The sequence below is a fragment of the Pseudorca crassidens genome, chromosome 18 (genome assembly GCF_039906515.1).
Source record: "Pseudorca crassidens isolate mPseCra1 chromosome 18, mPseCra1.hap1, whole genome shotgun sequence".
In the NCBI taxonomy this organism is placed as follows: Eukaryota; Metazoa; Chordata; class Mammalia; order Artiodactyla; family Delphinidae; genus Pseudorca; species Pseudorca crassidens.
In genome coordinates this window covers 59,197,895-59,217,305 of record NC_090313.1, presented here as the reverse complement: position 1 = coordinate 59,217,305, position 19,411 = coordinate 59,197,895, and the positions used below count along the sequence as shown (strand labels likewise).

General features: G+C 44.9%; 2 protein-coding genes across 2 annotated transcripts in view; one reads left to right on the top strand and one right to left on the bottom strand.

Annotated features, from left to right (window-relative positions):
* ERICH6B (glutamate rich 6B) overlaps positions 1-1,197 on the top strand; it is a 43,114-nt gene extending 41,917 nt beyond the window's left edge. Inside the window, exons 8-9 of the mRNA XM_067713188.1 lie at positions 16-241; positions 889-1,197. Of these exons, the coding sequence (XP_067569289.1) occupies positions 16-241; positions 889-1,197 (535 nt within the window). The remainder of the gene's footprint in view (positions 1-15; positions 242-888) is intronic.
* A 6,125-nt stretch (positions 1,198-7,322) lies between these two features.
* The window catches only part of COG3 (component of oligomeric golgi complex 3), a 57,421-nt gene continuing 45,332 nt past the window's right edge, over positions 7,323-19,411 (bottom strand). Inside the window, exons 21-23 of the mRNA XM_067713521.1 lie at positions 14,939-15,066; positions 14,024-14,122; positions 7,323-9,261 (exon numbers count right to left, since the gene is read on the bottom strand). Of these exons, the coding sequence (XP_067569622.1) occupies positions 9,232-9,261; positions 14,024-14,122; positions 14,939-15,066 (257 nt within the window). The 3' untranslated portion in view covers positions 7,323-9,231. The remainder of the gene's footprint in view (positions 9,262-14,023; positions 14,123-14,938; positions 15,067-19,411) is intronic.

Genomic DNA, 19,411 nt, shown 5'->3' with positions numbered 1-19,411 from the left:
GCCTTCTTGGTCTAGGTTGAACCTGAGCCCAAACCTGGGATACTACTTCACCAGAGACAAGTACCAGAAGGCCTGGAACTGGTGGGATCTGAACCTCCACATCCATGCACCCCCCATCCAGCCCATCTCCTTGAAAATCAACCAGTACATCAAGGTACAAATAAGGAGCCAGGATAAGATCATCTTCCGCTTCATCCACAAGAAGCAGCACATTTGCTTAAACCTAGGCACCAAGTACAAGGTAAGGTCTCAACTCCCCACGTCTCCTGCCAGGTGGGGAACTACCTGCACGCAGGCCACTGCTGGCTTGAACTGGTCCATGCCCAGGCCTCCAGGCCATGTTTTTCAACACTCCAACCCCTAGGGAAACGAGGCCCCCTTCCCTGACCTGATGCTTGACCATATACAAAGCAATCATTTAACTTCCGAACACTTATCACTTAACATAAGATTCGGAGCTGAGGAAACTGACATTCGCATCCCAGCCAGACCCAGACACGCTCCAAGGGAGCCCCAGATGGATGTGGGGCTCGTAGGCAGACACCGTGAGGGCCTCACTCTCCTGCTGTGCTAGGGAAGCCAAGGGGAGAAGCTGGACGCCCCCAGGAGGGCACAGCCTTTGGAAGGCAGGTCACACCAGGGCCCAGCAGCTGGCCACCCTTTGGTTTGGGGTCAGGTTGGGATGTGGCCACGGGCACAGGCCAAGTGCGTGTCTTGGGGAAGCAGCAGCAAGGTTGCTGGTGGTAGGGCTGGGTTCACAGATTCGCCCTGGAGAGTGACGTTTCCAGGGAAGGCTCGGTCATGGCCACAGGGTCCTAATCCTGACGCGGGGGGAGCTTGGCGCCCAGGTAGCATTAATCCTCACGAGCCGCCTGTGAATTCCCACAGTACATTACCCCGGCAGTGCTGAGCGAAATGAAGAAGGAAGCAGTCCTGGAGATGGAATTCAGTTCAACGGCTCGGAAGATCCAGATCCTTCTAGGGAAAATGAGGACGATCCTGAGTACACTGACCACCTCTGATTTGGAATGCTTCATACAGGGCAGCAAGATCTCGCCAACAAGACAATATGAGTTGGAGGAGGAACTCTCATCTTCCAAGCTGGGGCAGTCACCAAATTGTGCTGCTTCGGCACGTGCTGAATGTTCCCGGGAGGTGGAGGTGTCCAAAGCCCCGAGGAAACCCCCAAAGCCCTAGTTCATATCTTGTGGGAGCTGGTTTGTAATTTGGGACCTATCACAGCTCCTTGATTTGGAGAAAAAAAAAAAAGTTTTTCAGGGGCAGAGAGGGGCTGACAGGGTCTGTGGCTGGGCACAGAAGAGACTTAATCATGCGCCCTGCCAGCATTAGAAGCCAATTGTTTCAGCAGACAATACATGTCAACACCTGTCCCGCTTGCTTCTACTGCACATGAATGCAGAGGTTCTTTTGTGACTTTCCCATGCTTGGGTTGACTCAGGACACAGACTATCTCAAAGCCTAGCTCTGCCCACTGCTGGCTGTGTGACCTTGGGCAAGTAGCTCTCTGCCTCAGTTTTGTCATCTGTAAAATGGGTCTAGAAATAGTAGCTTCACAAACACCCCCGCCAAGACAGAGGGACGCCCAGTCAGCAAAGCAGCACCAGCCTGCAGCCAGTCCCCCAAACCAGGAGCCCAAAAGGACCCACACTTAAACTCTCTTCAATAGCTGGGCCCCTTTTGGTCACTGGTTACAGTCACCAACTCAAATAGGTAAAGCAAAATGGGAAACGTGTAATCTGGATGGAAGATGCAATGGGTCTCAGAAAGGACTGGCACGTGGGAGGGCCCCAGGAGCCAGGAAGACTTTCGTTCTCAGCTCTGCGACACCGGTCTTGTTCCAAAGACAGGTTTTTATTTTATTTTTTATTTTTTTGCGGTACGCGGGCCTCTCACTGTTGTGGCCTCTCCCGTTGCGGAGCACAGGCTCTGGACGCGCAGGCTCAGCGGCCATGGCTCACGGGCCCAGCCGCTCCGCGGCATGTGGGATCTTCCCGGATCGGGGCACGAACCCGTGTCCCCTGCATCGGCAGGCGGACTCCCAACCACTGCGCCACCAGGGAAGCCCAAAGACGTGTTTTCTATGCATCTCAGTTCACATGGCTTTGTCTCCTGGTCTTTCTCAAAAGATCCCAGTGGTCTCTATTGGCCTGGCTTGATCAGGAGGCCACCCTTGGTGTGATCCACTGTGGTAAGGGAGGGTGGGGTTATGTCTTAGGCTCCTAGTCGATGTCAAGCATGGAGAGGGGCAGTAGTTTCTAGAAAAGGGGGACTCAGGAGCTGGGCAATCCCCGATAGCGTGCCTTTTATATGTCCCTGGGACGCTGCAAACTTCCCAGGATGGCCTCAACTACAGCCTGAACCAAGAGTACAGGAAACACCTCCTTCCCAGCTCAGCCTAGCAATTAGCCTGATCCCAGCTGTGAACAGACAGCCCAGCCCCACCTTCGCGGCCCCGCTCTCCAGCCGATCCCACACTGCGCTCACCAAAGTCCTGTCCTCACCCCAAATCCCGACAACTGCGCGCCTGGGGTGGGACCAGGGTGGTCAGGCTGGCAGTAGTGGGGTGTCGCACGGTCACTTCCCCCGTGTGACTATCACACCTTGTTGGCAAGCAGCATCATCAGCTAAGACAACAGGTACTTTGTTGCCGGGTAGTGACCGTTGGGGAGCAGACCGTCACAGGCCACACAGTGCTTGGGTTGACTCAGGACACAGCCATTCTAGGGACCTTGTTAGTTTACACCTCCGCTGGCGTGGGCAGAGGTCCCTTCTCTTACCAGGCCCTGGAGACAAGAAGCTCCGGAGTCGCGTCTCGCAGCAAACAAATCCTCCCGAGCCTGCGTGCATCTCAGAGCCCCGACGTTCCTCCCACGTGTGCCCGGGAAGCAGACAGCCCTGGTGGGGGTCTTGGTGCCACCACCCGCCAGCTGTGCGACCTTGGCCATGGCAGTGAGCCCCTCTGGGACTCCGTTTCCTCCTCTGGAACAGGAGGGCAACCACCAACACACCTTGCAGAGTTAGAGTGAGAATGAAAGCAGGTGGCGTCAGTGAAGCGCTCAGCGTGCCGCTGCACAGGTGTGGGCACTTTATTATCATCTGTCAGTGCCTCTCCCTGGTCTTTCTCCTTCCACAAAACCTGAAGACATGACTCACCCCATTAACACGGAGACTGTCAGCAGGTGGCCTCACAGAGGCATTGTGCTCGGTCAGCTCCCTGTTTTAAATATTCTATTGCCAACGTGTATTTCACGTCGATTTTAGGCATTTCCAGCCTCTCTTGTAGCTGCTGCTCTGTTCGAGTGTTATCACCGGCCGGACACAATTACCCAGCACCCAGGGACTGTTTCATAAGGAAAAGGGAGTTACCTCACAGATTGTGAAGGAAGTAGCGAAAGTAGCCAGATGACCGGGAACTATAAAAATCCGGCCCCCATCCTCTGTATTAGTTTGCTAGAGCTGCTGTAACAAAAAGGACCACACACTGGGTGGCTTACACAACAAAAATGTATCATCTCACAGTTCTGGAAGCCCTAAGTCCAAGATCAAGAGCGTGGGAAGGATGTGGCCCAGGCCCGTCTCCCAGCTTCTAGTAGTTCCTTTGTCTTTGGCAGTTTTCACATGGTGCTCTCCCTGTGTGCACGTCCCTGTATCAAATTTCCCCTTTTTATATGAACACCAGTCATACTGGATGAGGGGCCCACCCAACTCCAGTATCTTAACCAATTGCCCCTGCAACAAGCTGGTTCACAAGACGCTTCCTGCTTGGATACCAGGAAAACTCACTAGAGAGCAAGTACCACCAGACACCCCCCGACACACATACGGCTGCCAGCGCAGTGCAGGAAGCAAAACCCACACCAGAAACGGAAAGAGACGCCCTTCCCCTGTGCCTTGCAGCGTGGCGCCAGCACCCTACCGAGCCTAACTTTGCACCAGCTGGCAATGGAGAAATGTTCTCAGGGTCCAGCTCCAGAATCTCAAAGCAGGGCCCGAAAGGGTGGATTTGGAGCTGAGGGGCACTATATCGATAACTGGCACAGAGAATCTTCCTCCTCCCTGCCCCGGCACTCAGTGAAGCATGGAAAAATCACACACACACACACACACACACACACACACACACACACACACACACAGGAAGTCAGCTTGGCCAAGATGAGAGCAGTTGCAGTGATGCCAAGTCTAGGACACTGCCACAGCAGTGGACCGACACTTTCTGCTTTGAAAAAATAAAAACCTGCATCTGTAATGCTTCCTGTTCTCCTTCCTCTGGTCCTCCTGCTTCTGGTCTGTCCCCTGCACTCCCATTTCCTTCCAATAAAGCCCTTTTCTGCTCAAGTTCGACATGATGCCTTCTGTCGCTTACACTCAAGGACCCTGAGAGATACAAAGGATGAGTAGTAAGGAGACAAGTGTGGGCAGATAGATATGCAGGAGCCTGAACAGCCCGTGTGCATCAGGAGGTGAAAGTTTTAGCAAAGGGGAAGGAGAGTGGTAATAAGACTAGGTTCCTGGGGACTTCCCTGGTGGTCCAGAGGCCAAGACTCCACACTCCCAATGCAGGGGGCCTGGGTTCGATCCCTAGTCAGGGCACTAGATCCCATATGCTGCAACTAAGAGTTCACATGCTGCAACTAAAGATCCCGCACATGGCAACAAAGATCCCACGTGCCACAACTAAGACCTGATACAGCCAAATAAATAAATATTAAAAAAAAAAAAACAAGTTCAGGTTCTTGTAGTAAAGATACTCCAATATTCCCAGCAAGGAATATTGAAAACGAGGGCCTTGACCCAGGGCAATGGCATTGGAAATAGCAGAGGGGAGGAAATAGAGGCGGGCAGGAGGGGGTAGAGAACAGGCAGGACTTGGTAGGAATGGGATGGGGAAGGGAAGGCTGTGTGACTTGGGCCCAAGTGGATTCTTTCAACAGATACTGAGCATCTACCTCAGGCACTGTTCTAGGCACTAGGTATACAGCTGTAAACACAGCAAAGCTCCTCCCCCGGGTAGCTTACAATCCAGACTGGGGGAGTCAGAAAAAATAAAAACAAGTAGGGACTTCCCTGGTGGCCAAGTGGCTAAGACTCTTCGCTCCCAATGCAGGGGACCCAGGTTCGATCCCTGGTCAGGGAACCAAGAGTTTGCATGCTGCAACTAAGACCCGGCCTAGCCAAAAAAAAAAAAAACCAAGTAAGTAAAAGACATCATTTGTTGGTATGAACACAACTAAGCCCGGTGAGGGGATTGCAAGTGCTAGGAATTGGGGGTTGCTGTATATATCACAGGGTTCTGCAACCTTGCCACCATCCACATTTTGGAGTGGATAATTACGTGTAGTGGGAGGCTAGCCTGTGCATATTTGGCAGTTCTAGTTGCTTCTACCAACTAGAAGCCAGTAATACCCCCCACACACCAGTCATGACAACCAAAAATGTCTACAGGCGTTGCCAAACGCACCCTTGGTGGCAGGGGGCAGGGGTCATCCCTTGTTGAGAACTACTGTTGCAGATCACATTTGGGTTGTTTTGTTGTTTTCTGGCCCAGCATCTATGTCTTGGCAAATGTTCCACGTACTTGAAAAGAATGCCTTCTGCAGACTCTGGTCCATTCTATAAGGAGTCCACACATTATTAAAAAAAAAAAAAAAAAGTCATTGCCATGAAAACAAGCAAACAAAAACTTTACGAATTGTCTAAATTAAAAGAGACTAAAGAGATGGAACAATCAAGTTAACACGTATGAACCTGGAAAAGAAAAAGCTATGAAACATTTTGGGGAACAATCGAGGAAAGTGGAATATGGGCTACACAGTAGATATTACTGATTTTTTTTTCTTTTAGGTGTGATAATGGTATTAGGGTTACTGTTTGGAGATGGATGCTGAAGTATTTAGGGGTAAAATGTCATGATGCCTACAACTTACTTCAAACAGTTCAGCAAATGAGTGTGTGTCTAAGCAATGATAATTAAAACGCACCTGACTGGGAATTCCCTGGTGGTCCAGTGGTTAGGACTCGGTTTTACTGCCGGGGCCCAGGTTCAATTCCTGGTAGGGGAACTAAGATCCTGCAAGCCGTGTGGCACTGCCAATCAATCAATCAATCAATAAACTCACCTGATTAATAAAAGTGTAAAAGAGCCCAATCCTGTAAGAAAAGTTATTTTAGAATATACATAGAAAAAAATCGGGAAGCTATATGCCAAACATTTAACAGCAGTTTACCTTTCAAGGTTCATTTATGGAAGACTTTCACATTTTATGTTGAAATGCAAACACTACAGAAATGTCTAATAGTGAACATATTTTGATAACCAGGTAAAATGTTTTTAACCCCCCCAATACGTATTTATTGGATGCCATTATACCAAGTTTCCAGCAGCTGTCTCCTTTCTATGGGGGTTGGGTGCTGAGGAAGAGCAGACAGACAAGCTAGTGGAGGAACCACCACCAGAAGAAAAGCACGCCAGAAAGGAATCGATGAAGTTCCTCTTTTCTGAGAAGTAACCTTCTCTCCACCAACACACCCCCAGTTCCTTTAATAAATGGACTCTTTGTTTTTTGGGGGTTTTTTGTTTTTTGGGTTTTTTTGTGGTACGCGGGCCTCTCACTGTTGTGGCCTCTCCCGTTGTGGAGCACAGGCTCCGGACGCGCAGGCTCAGCGACCATGGCTCACGGGCCCAGCCGCTCCACGGCATGTGGGATCTTCCTGGACCAGGGCATGAACCCGTGTCCCCTGCATCAGCAGGGGGACTCCCAACCACTGCGCCACGAGGGAAGCTCTAAATGGACCCTTTTTAAAAACTAAGGTTGACTATTCTTTCTTCCTTGTAAGGTAACAGCAGAAGAGAATTTAAAGATATGGGGTTGTGGAAATACAAATTTGTTTTTATTGTGACTTCAATAATACTAAATTTCAGCACAACTATTTGTGCTGATAGTACTCAGGAAACTGGCAGTTTTGCAAATAAAGAAAAATTATCTGTCACCTAATGAAGCATTAAGATGCTTCAAAATGTCTTTCCACAATAATCATCTTGCCAAAAGAATCCACACAGTACAAGTAAAACCGGGGAAATCGGAATAACGTTGGTGGAGGGTAACACTGTCAATATCCTGCTTGTGACACATGTTATTGTTCTGCAAGATGACACCATTGGGAGAAATCGGGTAAAGGTACACAGGATCGCTCTGTATTATTTCTCACAACTGCATGTGAATCTACAAGTTATCTTTAATTTCAATTTAAAAAATTTTTTAAAGAATCCACACACGTAACAGACCAATGAAGACAAAAAGTAGGAAGCAAAAATCTTTATTTTTTAAAAAATTCACATTTATTAAAAACAGCAAATTCTAGCCAAATAATATAAAGCATTTTAAATTAATTATCTGAAAGTATGTACACTCTGTATAAGTAAACACTTGAAACTGTACAGATTTAAACAGTCATTTAGCAAACAAGTTGGATCACTATCACCTACTCAGCACTTTTGTAAGGTGTTTGTTTCAGAAATAAAAGACTCAAAACACAAGAACGAGTGCTATCAAATACTTTCATCCTTAAGAACACGCTCTGCTCTGTACATCAAATTAAATCAGTCAAATTGTACGATAATCGTGCCCTCATTTCTCTGGAAAGGCTATTTAAAAATCAAATGTACATATAATATACAAAACTGGATTGTACAGTTTATTTCATTAAACACATATTTAAAATAGTAAGTGGAAGTAAATATAATCTTCCTAATTCATTCATTTCCTGTTGAAGAGTGAATATGGACCCTCTTTACCTTCTACCTTCCCAAAATAGAGAGTATGAAGCTCTATCGAGCAACATCCATCACCAAGTTAAACTGAGCTGAAAACAAGTGACCTGTTTAAAATGACAGACATCAGGATATGTAACCCATCTACACATGGCGGGAGTCTGCTTGAAGCGGATGAGAAATGCTACAGTCTCACAGAATGAGGTCTGCTGGCTACATTCCAGAACCCCTGTCAGCATTCTATCTCTAAACTAGTGTCTGAATAACTCAAAATTCATTGTGAACCAAAGAGCAGGTTACATTTACTATAACATCAGAAGCAAAACCAATCCAATCAGGAAACGTATTTGTAGGAAAACTCAGAGATGCGCATAATTTTTTTGATGATCGCTGCTACCGTGTGGTTGATGTTAAGGGATGGGTGGTCTTCGTCATCCTCGTCTCTGAGTGAAATGTATCCTGCTGTCGCAGGGTACAGATCCACAAGGCAGGCTCGCGGCACAGCCACCATGAAGGTACAGGACGTGAAAATGTTCACTTTTCAAAGAACTACGGAAACGGAAGGCAGTGTGCAGAAAGCTGGTAACCCTAACCTTCGTGCACAAGATACACTATTCATCAGGCTTCCTCTCCTCCTTTATGTGCCAGACGGAAGACGCCAAAATTGGTACTTCCCCCTCACGGACACTGCCTACTGTACCATGAAGATTCTCATGAAAGATACGGCACGTTTCTACCATGAGGACGCTGCAGCTACCTGCCTACTTTTGAACACTCTGCACCTAAGCAATTCATGGAGTACAGATCCAGGGACCTTACACCTTGAAACTACCTCACATCAAACACACAGAAAGATAACACGCTGAATTCCCAGGAAAGCAGAACATGTTCTCAGAAGCACCCAATCTATCCCAAACTAAACTTCAAAGTGACAGGAGAAACATTACATTAAATAGGGTGTAGAAATAACATTTCTGGAAATAAAAAAATAGTCACTGTGGAATGCTCAGTGGTTAAAAGTGCAGTGTTTCACGCTTCAACAAACCTTTCCCTTAGAAGCTTTCTAACTAGCTGTATTTCTGTAAAGTTCTTTGCACTATCTATTGTGATCTATTTTCATTGCACATTTTTCTTAAGAACCATTTCACTGCGTGCCCACCATAGCTTCCTCTTAAAACCTTACACTGCTTGTGGCCATTTAAATGAGGCAGTAATCAGCGCTCATAGATTATAGCTTATCTTTGGCATTTTGATGTTTTCAAAAGAAAAACACAAATCACGTCACACTTTGCTTCCACTTCATTCTGCGGTCAGCCCTGAGCAGCCCTGTGGTTCTCGGGAAGCCCCTCGCACAATTCCCCGGTGTCCTGCAGGCCGTGGGACTTGGCAGCCGGCTCCTGCCGGACCGGCCACTTACGCACACAGCCCGACAGGCCTGGTTATTTAGAAACTGCCAGTAGGAGGTTCAGCTGAAAAGCAAAGAGAAAGGCCTTGTTAGTTCTGCTGTGGAATACCATACTCAAGATAAGTTGTTTAGATCCTCAAAAAAGAATGAGAGGAAATGTCTGATTTTTAAGAGACCAGTAAACATGGCTGTAAGGTATAAACTGGACCTGCGGTGCTGATTCCGGAAGCAGCCCCGGGCGCTGTGCATCGTCGGGGCCTGTGGGGAGGTATCGCCGAACCTGGGCCCTCAAAATTCATTAAGAATCCAATCAGGAAGACAGAAAAGAACTACATACCAACACTAACGAGAGACAGAAATGGCTCTAAATAACCGACTTCACCTGCCTCTATGCAGAGTGTGTTTCGCGGAGAGTTGTAAGTAAGCTGAACTCTCTAAATGACTCTTAACTGCACAAGAATAGGCACGGCAGGTGAGCTTCACCTCATATGCTAACCCGGACCAGGAGCCCCCTGTCCCCTCTGTAAAGGAGCGCGAGACCCAGAGCCAGCCCGGGGAAAACCAGAGAAATCGCCACTGCGACAGGAGGGGCTGGCAGCATGTTCTCTGCAAATCTGTCACCCTGGCTTGGAGAGACTTGCGGCTAGATGAGCCTGGCAGTGCGCCCTTCTATACAGTAGGGTTTTGGTAATCAAAATAATCACCCCCTAATCTCGTCTATAAATGTGTACTTCCAGTGAGAGGGACACAAAATCACCTCTGTGTTTTTCCTGCCAAAAATACAAAACCTGAATCTAATCATGAGGAAACAGACAACACCAAACATTCTACAAAATAACTGGCCCGACAAGGTCAAGAAAGCCCAAAAAGGCTGTGGAACTGCTCCAGGTTTAAAGAAACTAAAGGGATGTGACACCTGAAAGCAACACTTGGACTGGATCCTGGACTGGGGAACATAATTTGAATATGGATGGAGGATTAGGTAATAGTATCAATGTTACATTTCCTGTTTTGATCATTGTGCAGCGTGTAGGGTAAGAGAATTCCTTGTTCTGGTTCCTACTCTATGAGCCTGTGGCCAAGTGACTCAGTCAGCAGTCAGTATTATCAGCTGTTGTTACTAACTAGAAAATGTTAACGGTTCTGAAAGAGGAACAAGGAACAGTGAGCATGATGGTCTCTATTAGTGCTTTTCTTTTTTTTTTTTTTAATTTTATTTCTGGCTACCCTGGGTCTTCGTTGCTGTACACGGGCTTTCTCTAGTTGCAGCCAGCGGGGGCTACTCTTTGTTGCGGTGCCCGGGCTTCTCATTGCGGTGGCTTCTCTTGTTGCGGAGCACGGGCTCTAGCCACGTGGGCTTCAGTAGCTGTGGCACGCGGGCTCAGTAGTTGTGGCTCTCGGGCTCCAGAGCGCAGGCTCAATAGTTGTAGCGCACGGGCTTAGTTGCTCCGCGGCATGTGGGATCTTCCCGGACCAGGGCTCGAACCCGTGTCCCCTGCATTGGCAGGCGGATTCTTAACCACTGCACCACCAGGGAAGTCCCTCTATTAGTGTTTTTCAAACTCTCAGCTGCAAGCCATTGGTAGATCATGAAAATAATTTAGTGGTTCATCAACAGGAGAAAGAAGAAAAGCAAAGCAACTGAGCTGCACATAGTGTGTGTGGTTATTATAAAACTTTTAAGTTACAGACACACGTACACACGCTAAACCACATATCTCACTGGCAGGAGTCAAGTGGGAGTCCAGTAACTCTGCATGTTCTCAGCCAGACCCCTGCCTCTCCTCCATCAGAGCTGCTCTCCTCACACCTTTACCCATGCTTACGTCACCCACCACAAGAAGCCCAGGCCTCCCAAGTCATTCCTCTACTACCTCAAAGCTCTTTTCCCACCTCATGGCCCACCTCTCTGAAGTCCTGAAGCCCTGCCCCCCAGCCCTTTGCCAGGACAAGCTTCGCCTGCAGCCTTCTCCAGTGATGGGTGTTTCTCATCCACATGCCTGGAACCACTGGGCCTGGAGGTGGGATCAGAGTCCCCTCTGTTCCTCACTGTCATTTCCAGACCATTCTCCTTCCCTCTCCCAGCACCTCGCCCCAGCTTTGGTTTTCATCGTATCAGACCATGCCACGCTTCACTCCTCCATCTACGACCCCTCCGCCATCACCCAGCCCTGCACTTCCTGCAGATCTCAGAGCGCTATCACCCTTTCCTAAAACTACTCCTGTAGGACTTCTTGGTGGTTTCAGCATCCAGATAGCTCACCCTTCCAGGCTTAGCCTCAGCTCCTCTCCTCCAATGACCTCATCTTCCACCAACCACGTCAGCTACTCAGGCCGCGGGCACATCCCAGCCCCATCACTACCTCTAACTGCAACCCCTCCGCAGTCCCATCGTCAAGTAGCTCACTCTTTGATCGCCACAACCCATCTTCCCAGCTCAGCTTCCCTCTCACATTCCAACGCCAATGACCGTCTGACTCGACCAGGACCTGGAAGCCACGGTTCCTCCCCACTCCCTTCCCTCAGCTCCCTCGCTTGAGTTCCACGGCAATCACTACAGCCACTCCCTTCTTTAACTCTCCCGCCCTCACCCGCCCCTGCCTTGTCCCTCCTGGCAAAAGCACAGCCCTGACACAACCCTCCAGCAACTCCACGGCTACACTCATGCAACTGACGAGGACTGGGGGAAAAAAAACATGAGACAACTATGCTGAATGCTTTTTCTTGGATTCATAACCGGCCACTGAACTCAACCGAACCTTCCTGCGGAATCTTCAGCACCTCCTCACTTTCAGTGGTGACCCTGCTTCCTGTTCCCCCCACAAGCGCAAAGCAGTCAGAGGAGAGCTTCCGCGAGCGCCCATCACGCGTGCCAGCTCCCTGCACGTGCGCCCACACGCTCGGCCTTCACTCCTCTCTCCACACTGAACCCTGCAGGCCCCTGACAAAGGTCCCACTCTCCAACTGCCCCTGCGATCACATCCCCCCTTCTCTTCTCAAGGACATTTTCCCAGCAGCAATTTTTCCCTCTCTTTAGATCTTCCCCACGAATATACAAACATACATTTCCCCTATCTTTAAAAAAAAAAGGATGAACGGATAATCCAATAACAAATAAAAATAGCTATCTAAAAGGGGAGAGAGGGAAAAGGCTGGAGGGACTGGAAAGGGAAGCAAGACTTCTCCAAATTTACCTTGTTCCATAATTCTGACTTGGGAATCATGTAAACATTTTACATAAAAACAAAATTAAATCAAAACGAGCGGGAAAAAATCTCTAAATATTGAAAATAAACTAACTACATGTCAAGTTAGTGGTATAATCACATAGAATATAATTGCTTCAAATGACTTATAAAAAAGTATCCTGACTGGGGCGTCCCTGGTGGCGCAGTGGTTAAGAATCCGCCTGCCGATGCAGGAAACACAGGTTCGAGCCCTGGTCCGGGAAGATGCCACATGCCGCGGAGCAACTAACCCATGCACCACAACTACTGAGCCTGCGCTCTAGAGCCCGTGAGTCACAACTACTGAAGCCCGTGCTCTGCAACAAGAGAAGCCACTGCAAGGAGAAGCCTGCGCACCACAACGAAGAGTAGCCCCTGCTCGCCACAACTAGAAAAAGCCCACATGCAGCAATGAAGACCCAACGCAGCCAAAAATTAATTAATTTTTAAAAAAGAAGTATCCTGACTGTCTACAACCCTAGAACTACAGAGAAATCATTTTGAAATATGACCCATAGAGCCATACAAAGAAATTCATACAGCCATGAGAAAGAATGAAGTTCTGATACAAGCCACAACGTGAATGCACCTTAAAAACATTATGCTAAGCCAGTGACGAAAGGCCACGTACTGTACGATTCCATTTAGTGCACTGTCCAGAATAGGCAAATCCACAGAGACAAAGGTAGGTTAGTAGAAGACGGGGAATGAAGAATCTGCTAACAGGTAGGGGGTTTCTTTGTTGAGGGGATGAAAGTGTTCTGAAATTAGATAGTGGTGACGGTGCCAGGACTTACTGAATATACTAAAAACCACTGAATTGCCTACTTTAAAAGGGTGAATTTTATGGTATCTGAATTATATCACAATTTAAAAATGACCCCATTTCTTCTCCAGCTACCACCCCATCTTTTCTCTCCCCGTGAAGTAAAACTCCTCAAAAGACTTACCACACGCACGGCCTCCAGTCTCTCTCCCCGCGGGCTCCACCCACAGCAATCGGGCTCTGACCAACCTTACCACTCTCCCCCAGTCTCTCTCTCTAGTCCTTACCCTACTAAACTGCTCAACTAATCTTAAAACCGGAAATAAAATACCCTCCATAGCACCAACCTACTTCTACTCAATAAAAGCCTGCCGACTGAATTGAATAAATGAATGATAATAAACACAGGCTGCGCTCTCTATTTAGTTTTTTTAATTTAGGAAGAAGAGAGAAAACAGAAACACTTCTAACATCTATTCTTATCCCTAAAACACTTCTTGTTTTTCATCTAACATGGGCCTCCTATCATACATACTGCAAACAAAATTATTCAGCGATCTAAATACCACTGTTTGAGTCTCCCACAAACAGTTCATTCACCTTCAACACAGCAACCTTCAATACCAGAAAGCACTGAAAAGCAGCTGAAAATTCTAACGCCAGCACTAAATATGCGAGAAAGCAATTCAGAGCTTAACTCTTGCTCATCAGAACAAAACAACGTACCATTTTTAAAAGTACAACTAAAACACAGTTACTCAAAGACATTACGTACTCAAGTAAAATAACTAAAAGGTTATAAAAGTAACAAGGATCTTCAGACTTTGGATTACCTGTTCCATAGAAGGACAAGCAATGATCTGGACATCTTCAGGGCTGAACTCTTCCTTTAACAAGACATGGAACTTCTGGAAGACTTGCTGAATATTATTCTTAGAAAGAAGAAGAGGCAATCATTATTACATGAGTCACTGAAAACATATTCAGTCTTCTTAAATATGAATAACTAAGCAAGTTAAATCTTGCTATGTGCCAAAACAAGTGGAGGAAATGTATCTCCTAGGGCATTACCAAAGACGTTCAATTTGCATTAATATTTCACATGCAAGCACTACCTGTCTAAGACTTATCAGATAATACTTACTGGAAAAACTAAACTCTAGCAAGCCTTGTCCCCCGCAGAGAACAGTAACAGTCTTCTGCAGCAACTTCTTCCACAGGAGATAATAAAGTTCCCAAACACATAAAATGTACTTTAAAAATCAACCAACGCCTTGGGTAAAGATGTGAGCTCAACACAGAGCTGGAAGCTATGAGTACTAAATTTGCTCTGACATTTAATCCCTCCATGGCCGCTGCAAGCCATTTATTTCCGCTACTCACCAGTAAAATGGGACATAATTCCTGAAATGCTGTTCTTTCACAAGTGCTGGGCCCCATCTCACGTGAGGGTCTGATTACTTATTTATTCATTTACTGATTTCTACTTTTAGGTAGAAATTACCCTTGTGCCACAGGTAACCATAAGGAAATTAAGACAAAATGAGGGCTGGGGGCGAGGTTGGGGAGATATAATCAGACAGATGCATGCTTTGTAAGTCTTTCAAGAATCACAGTGCTTTTTAGTCAACTGTACTAGAATAGTAGACCAACATTTCAAAATGTTTACAGGAAGAGGAAAATGGTACACAAGGCAAGAATACTCCAAGAGACGGGCCAACATTCAAAGAGATGATCATGACACTCACCCTAACTGGCTTAAACAGGACGAACTCAGTATCTTTATTGGATAGGTACAATGACATACTTCTCAACGTCAGGGGCAGCTTTGCTTTTATTGTCTTGTAGGCACTTGCCACAAGGTCACTGACTTTTGCTGGAAAGAAATTAACCTCCTTAGTATCACAAATAAAAACAGAAGAAACATTTCCATTTTAATTCAGAGGGGAATAAAAGGAGAGAAAAATAGCAAAAGAAGACTCTTTACTTCCCCAAAGAATTTCTTTCCCTTTTCTTATTTATTTATCAAGTTTAATCACAAGCCCTATAAACATTCATTAAGTACCTACTGTATACAAAATTCTAACCCCATGGGCTAAACAACAAAAGAATCCTGCCCCCCCACCCCACCCCCAGCCATGGCTCAGGACATTCATAGGGATAGTAATATGGTGCCTTCGGCATTTGGAGATAAGGTGTAAGGTGAAATAAAAGGTCATTTGCAGAGAAGCACTAGTAAGAATTACTTCGTAAGGATTTGTAGAACTGACTCACAGTAAGAGATGCTCCCTATCTTATGAGATCATTCAGAAAATACCCACACATATTTAATGGGAACTAAAAATCCATTTGTTACGTTCTTATATTGTATTATCAGAAAAGGAAAAGAATTCCAGAAAATTGTAACTGAAATAATTAGTAGCCCAGGTGTAGTGTCTGAAAAGAAGTACAAATGGAAAAGAAGAGTCGTAATCTGTATGAAGTATCTAAAAGAGAAAATTACCTAGAAAGCTATCAAAGAAAAGACTGATTAATAATTTTAAAGATGCTCGACCTCACTCATAATTAAAGAAACGCATATTAAAACAACTGAAATATTTCAGATTGGTAAAAATTACCAAGGTTGTGAATATCCACACTTGGCAGGGGTGTGGGGAAACAGGCACCCTCATCCACTGTTGACGGGAGTATAAACTGTTCACCCTCTTGGAAGGGATATTAGGCAATGTCTAGCAAAACTGAAAAAATACACACTCTTTCACTTAACATTTCTACTGCTAGAAATTTGCCTTATGGACATATTTACAAAATACCAAGATATGTGTGTTTATTAAGAGTGTAAGGAAAAACAAACTAAAAATAATTTAAATATCTATTAATAGAATTATTAAAGAAATTATGCTTTAGTGATATATTCTACAGGTCCATTAAATAGAATGGGTACAGCTGGATATGCTGGTATAGAAAGGGCTCCAAGATACAGAATAAGTGGTTTAAAACAAAAGAAAAAAAAAAAGTAAGGGATATTTTGTAAGCAGATAGGGTAAGAGGCCCCTGAAGAAGGAACACCAGGACTGGCTTTCTTAACGTAAGAGAAGCCATTTTGGCCTAAACCATTCTGTGATCTCAGCCTGGCCACAATGCTTGTCCTTTAACAGGTCTCAGTAATTGATGACCTTAAGGGAAGTGAGGGAATGCAGGAACACAGGAAAAGTAATAAGAAACAATAGGTCGGTAATGAAACAGCCCTAGCTCCTCCTCAAGGGATACAGAGAACAATCGGATGCACGTCTTTGAGCTCTGCAGGAACGAAGGCCCCCGTTCGGGTGGAGGATGGAACGATGCCGTTGACCACCGTGACTTCAATTAACTAAAGCTTGGATTCTGTCAACCATTGCCCCGGTTCAATGCTGAATTCTCCTCTCTTCAAGCCCCTTCATGAATACATGTACCCTTAGCTTAAATTTCCCCAATTCTGCCATTCGGGGAGACACTGCTCTGGGAAAGACCCCCGGCGTTCTCCTTCCTCGCTGCTAGTAATAAATCCTTCCTCCTCCCACTCTTTGCCTTGGTTGTGTCTTTTGGCTCAATACCCACCAAGAGGCAAACGCGTTTTTTCAGGTAACAATAGTATAATCTTATTTGTATAACACGTTTCAAGTCCATATATGCTAGAATACACATAATTTTGGAAAAGCCGCCATTAATAGTGGTTACCTTTGAGAGAACTAGTTTAGAGGTGGAGAACAGAATTCTCATTTTATACCTTTCCACAGTTCAAATTTTATACCATGTTAAAAAATTTTTTTTAATTGAGGAGGGTTGTGTAAGAGCAGGGTGAGAAACTGCCAGTGCTCTCAAGAAGAAAGAACAAACAATCCAAGAATCCCTTATTTTTCATAGACAGATGAAAGCTCCTTTGAGACAATGAAGTCCACGGGCTCTGGTCCTATGGTCACTAACACACTTCAGGGATCACTGGTAAGTCTTCAGAGCCCAGTTTTATGTGGAGCCTTGTAAATAAAGTATCCTAATTCTTAAAAAGGTATATTTCCCAGAGTAATTAACAAATTGGCATCCTAACTATAACTCAATCTCGTGAGTTTAGCATGGAATGACCCCAAGAAGGTGATCAAGTCTGCATGAACCACTAACCCCGGGTTCTGGGGGCCCAAGATAAGTTTCTAGACTGTCCCTGGTGCTCCCACCCCAAAGACTTAAAAATCTTTGACATTAAGTGTGGGCTTCTCGTATTACAGATCAAGAAAAAGCAACTCCATAGCTCCTTGAGGCTAAATGAGATGGAAGATACAACAACAAGGTAAACTGAAATGTCACTGCTCCATTTGCCAGGATCTCCTCACTTAGAAAGAAACAAAATGTTTTAAATGACAAAACAGCAAGCCCTATTTCATCTAGTCTTTCTGTCGGTTTCCTTTCATCTACTCCTGCTTTACTAATGACAATTCTAGTAATACTTAAGAGCACAATACACCTAACACTAGGAGATCTATCAGGACTCCACTTGAGAAAATGACAGCGCTTATTTTGAGAAGAGAATCTTCCCAAAGGGGAAAGAAAATACATTAATTACGCATCAAGCCCCTGGGCTTAGCTGTACTAACTATACTTATGACAATTTGGTGGTTTCTACCTATTTTAAGAGAGATTTATTGCACCCAAGAGTTTCATTTACATTAACGTTCAAAATAAAATCAGGTCCTATTTCTAAATAAGCTCTGTAAATGACAAACCTTGAGCCAATAGCCCAATTAATCCAAAGATGATTAGAATTCCTTCTAGAATCAGTGCTGAGTTACAGCCTGACAAGCCTGCTCCTGACCCTGAGGGGTCAGAACAAGTGATTACCACCAGGCTCACTATGGTTAGAATTTCCAGTATTGTCAGTAAAAGACTCTGGTTTTCTGTCTCTTGACAGAATATACTACTGCATGAAGGATGCTCTCTGTCCTTTAGTAAGATGGCAAAGATTTCAATCTCATATACAACACAAAGGTTTAAAATAATAAAGTCAGTATAATATTCACTGTCTCCATCACAGTAAACAAAAGGCCTAAAGCATGTCACAAAGTTTATTTGCAAAATAAAGCAAATCAATGCAAATCTATATTGACATCATCGAAGTTCACATGACAAATTTTTGAAATAAAATCGTGCCTTCCATTCAAATACCAGTGATAATTCTCTATGCTTACAAATCTTCCTAGGAGATACATAGCTACTCTTACAACTTCTTTGTTCTACTTCAACTTCAAGTTAACCTGAGGCACTAATAAAAATAACTGAAAATTTTAGAATGGCCTCAATTCTTTTTCCCAAAAGAAATAAATACCTGACAGACATGCATTCTTTCATTATGGGAAACCAATCACGTTAAAAACCTAATTCCAGTTTTGGGTGCCTGTAGACAGTCAATTTTTTATGGATGCTAAACCAGAATCATTCTTTGAATCTCTCTCACTATGAGCAAAAAGCTTCCTACCAACTTGGACACAGCTCATCCATAATTAAAACACTGATTCTTTCGGCATCTTGCCCTTCTTAGTTTCAAAGGATCTCTATCACAATATGGGCCAGGGAATGGCCAGAAGTATCAATCTAACAAAATGATTTATTCTGGTTTAATGACAACTTAAAATGTCACAACATGAACCAAAAATAACCCACAAAACTAGTCGTGATTTTCAATGTCTAATGTTAAAGAGGGAAAAAAAACACCTTCTAGCACAAAAAAATTTACATTTAGGAAAGAGTTAAGACTGGAAACAGCTCCAGCACTTCTGCCAATCAGTGATAGAGCCTGCCAACTCCTAAATGACACCACAGTTTTATAATTTTTTTCAAACACTCTAAAACATTAAAGAGGATGTAACTTGCTTAAAATGTAATGTCCAACATTTCTTCATATAATACTTGGAAACAGTAGCATTCTCTCCATTAATTTCATACTACCAAACACAGTATTTTCACTCTAAGACAATGAAAATCAAGTGTACAGAAACCATCACACTCAAAGCATTTCCATCTAAGCCATATTTTATTTTTAACTGTGTGTGTGTGTATGTATATGTATGTATTGATGTATGTATGCATGTGTGTGTGTGTGTGTGTGTGTGTATATTTTAATTCTTCCTTTCTTGGGATGCTTGTTGAAATGCAAGTCGTGTTGGCTCAATTAAGACCTGTCAGCTCCAAAATGA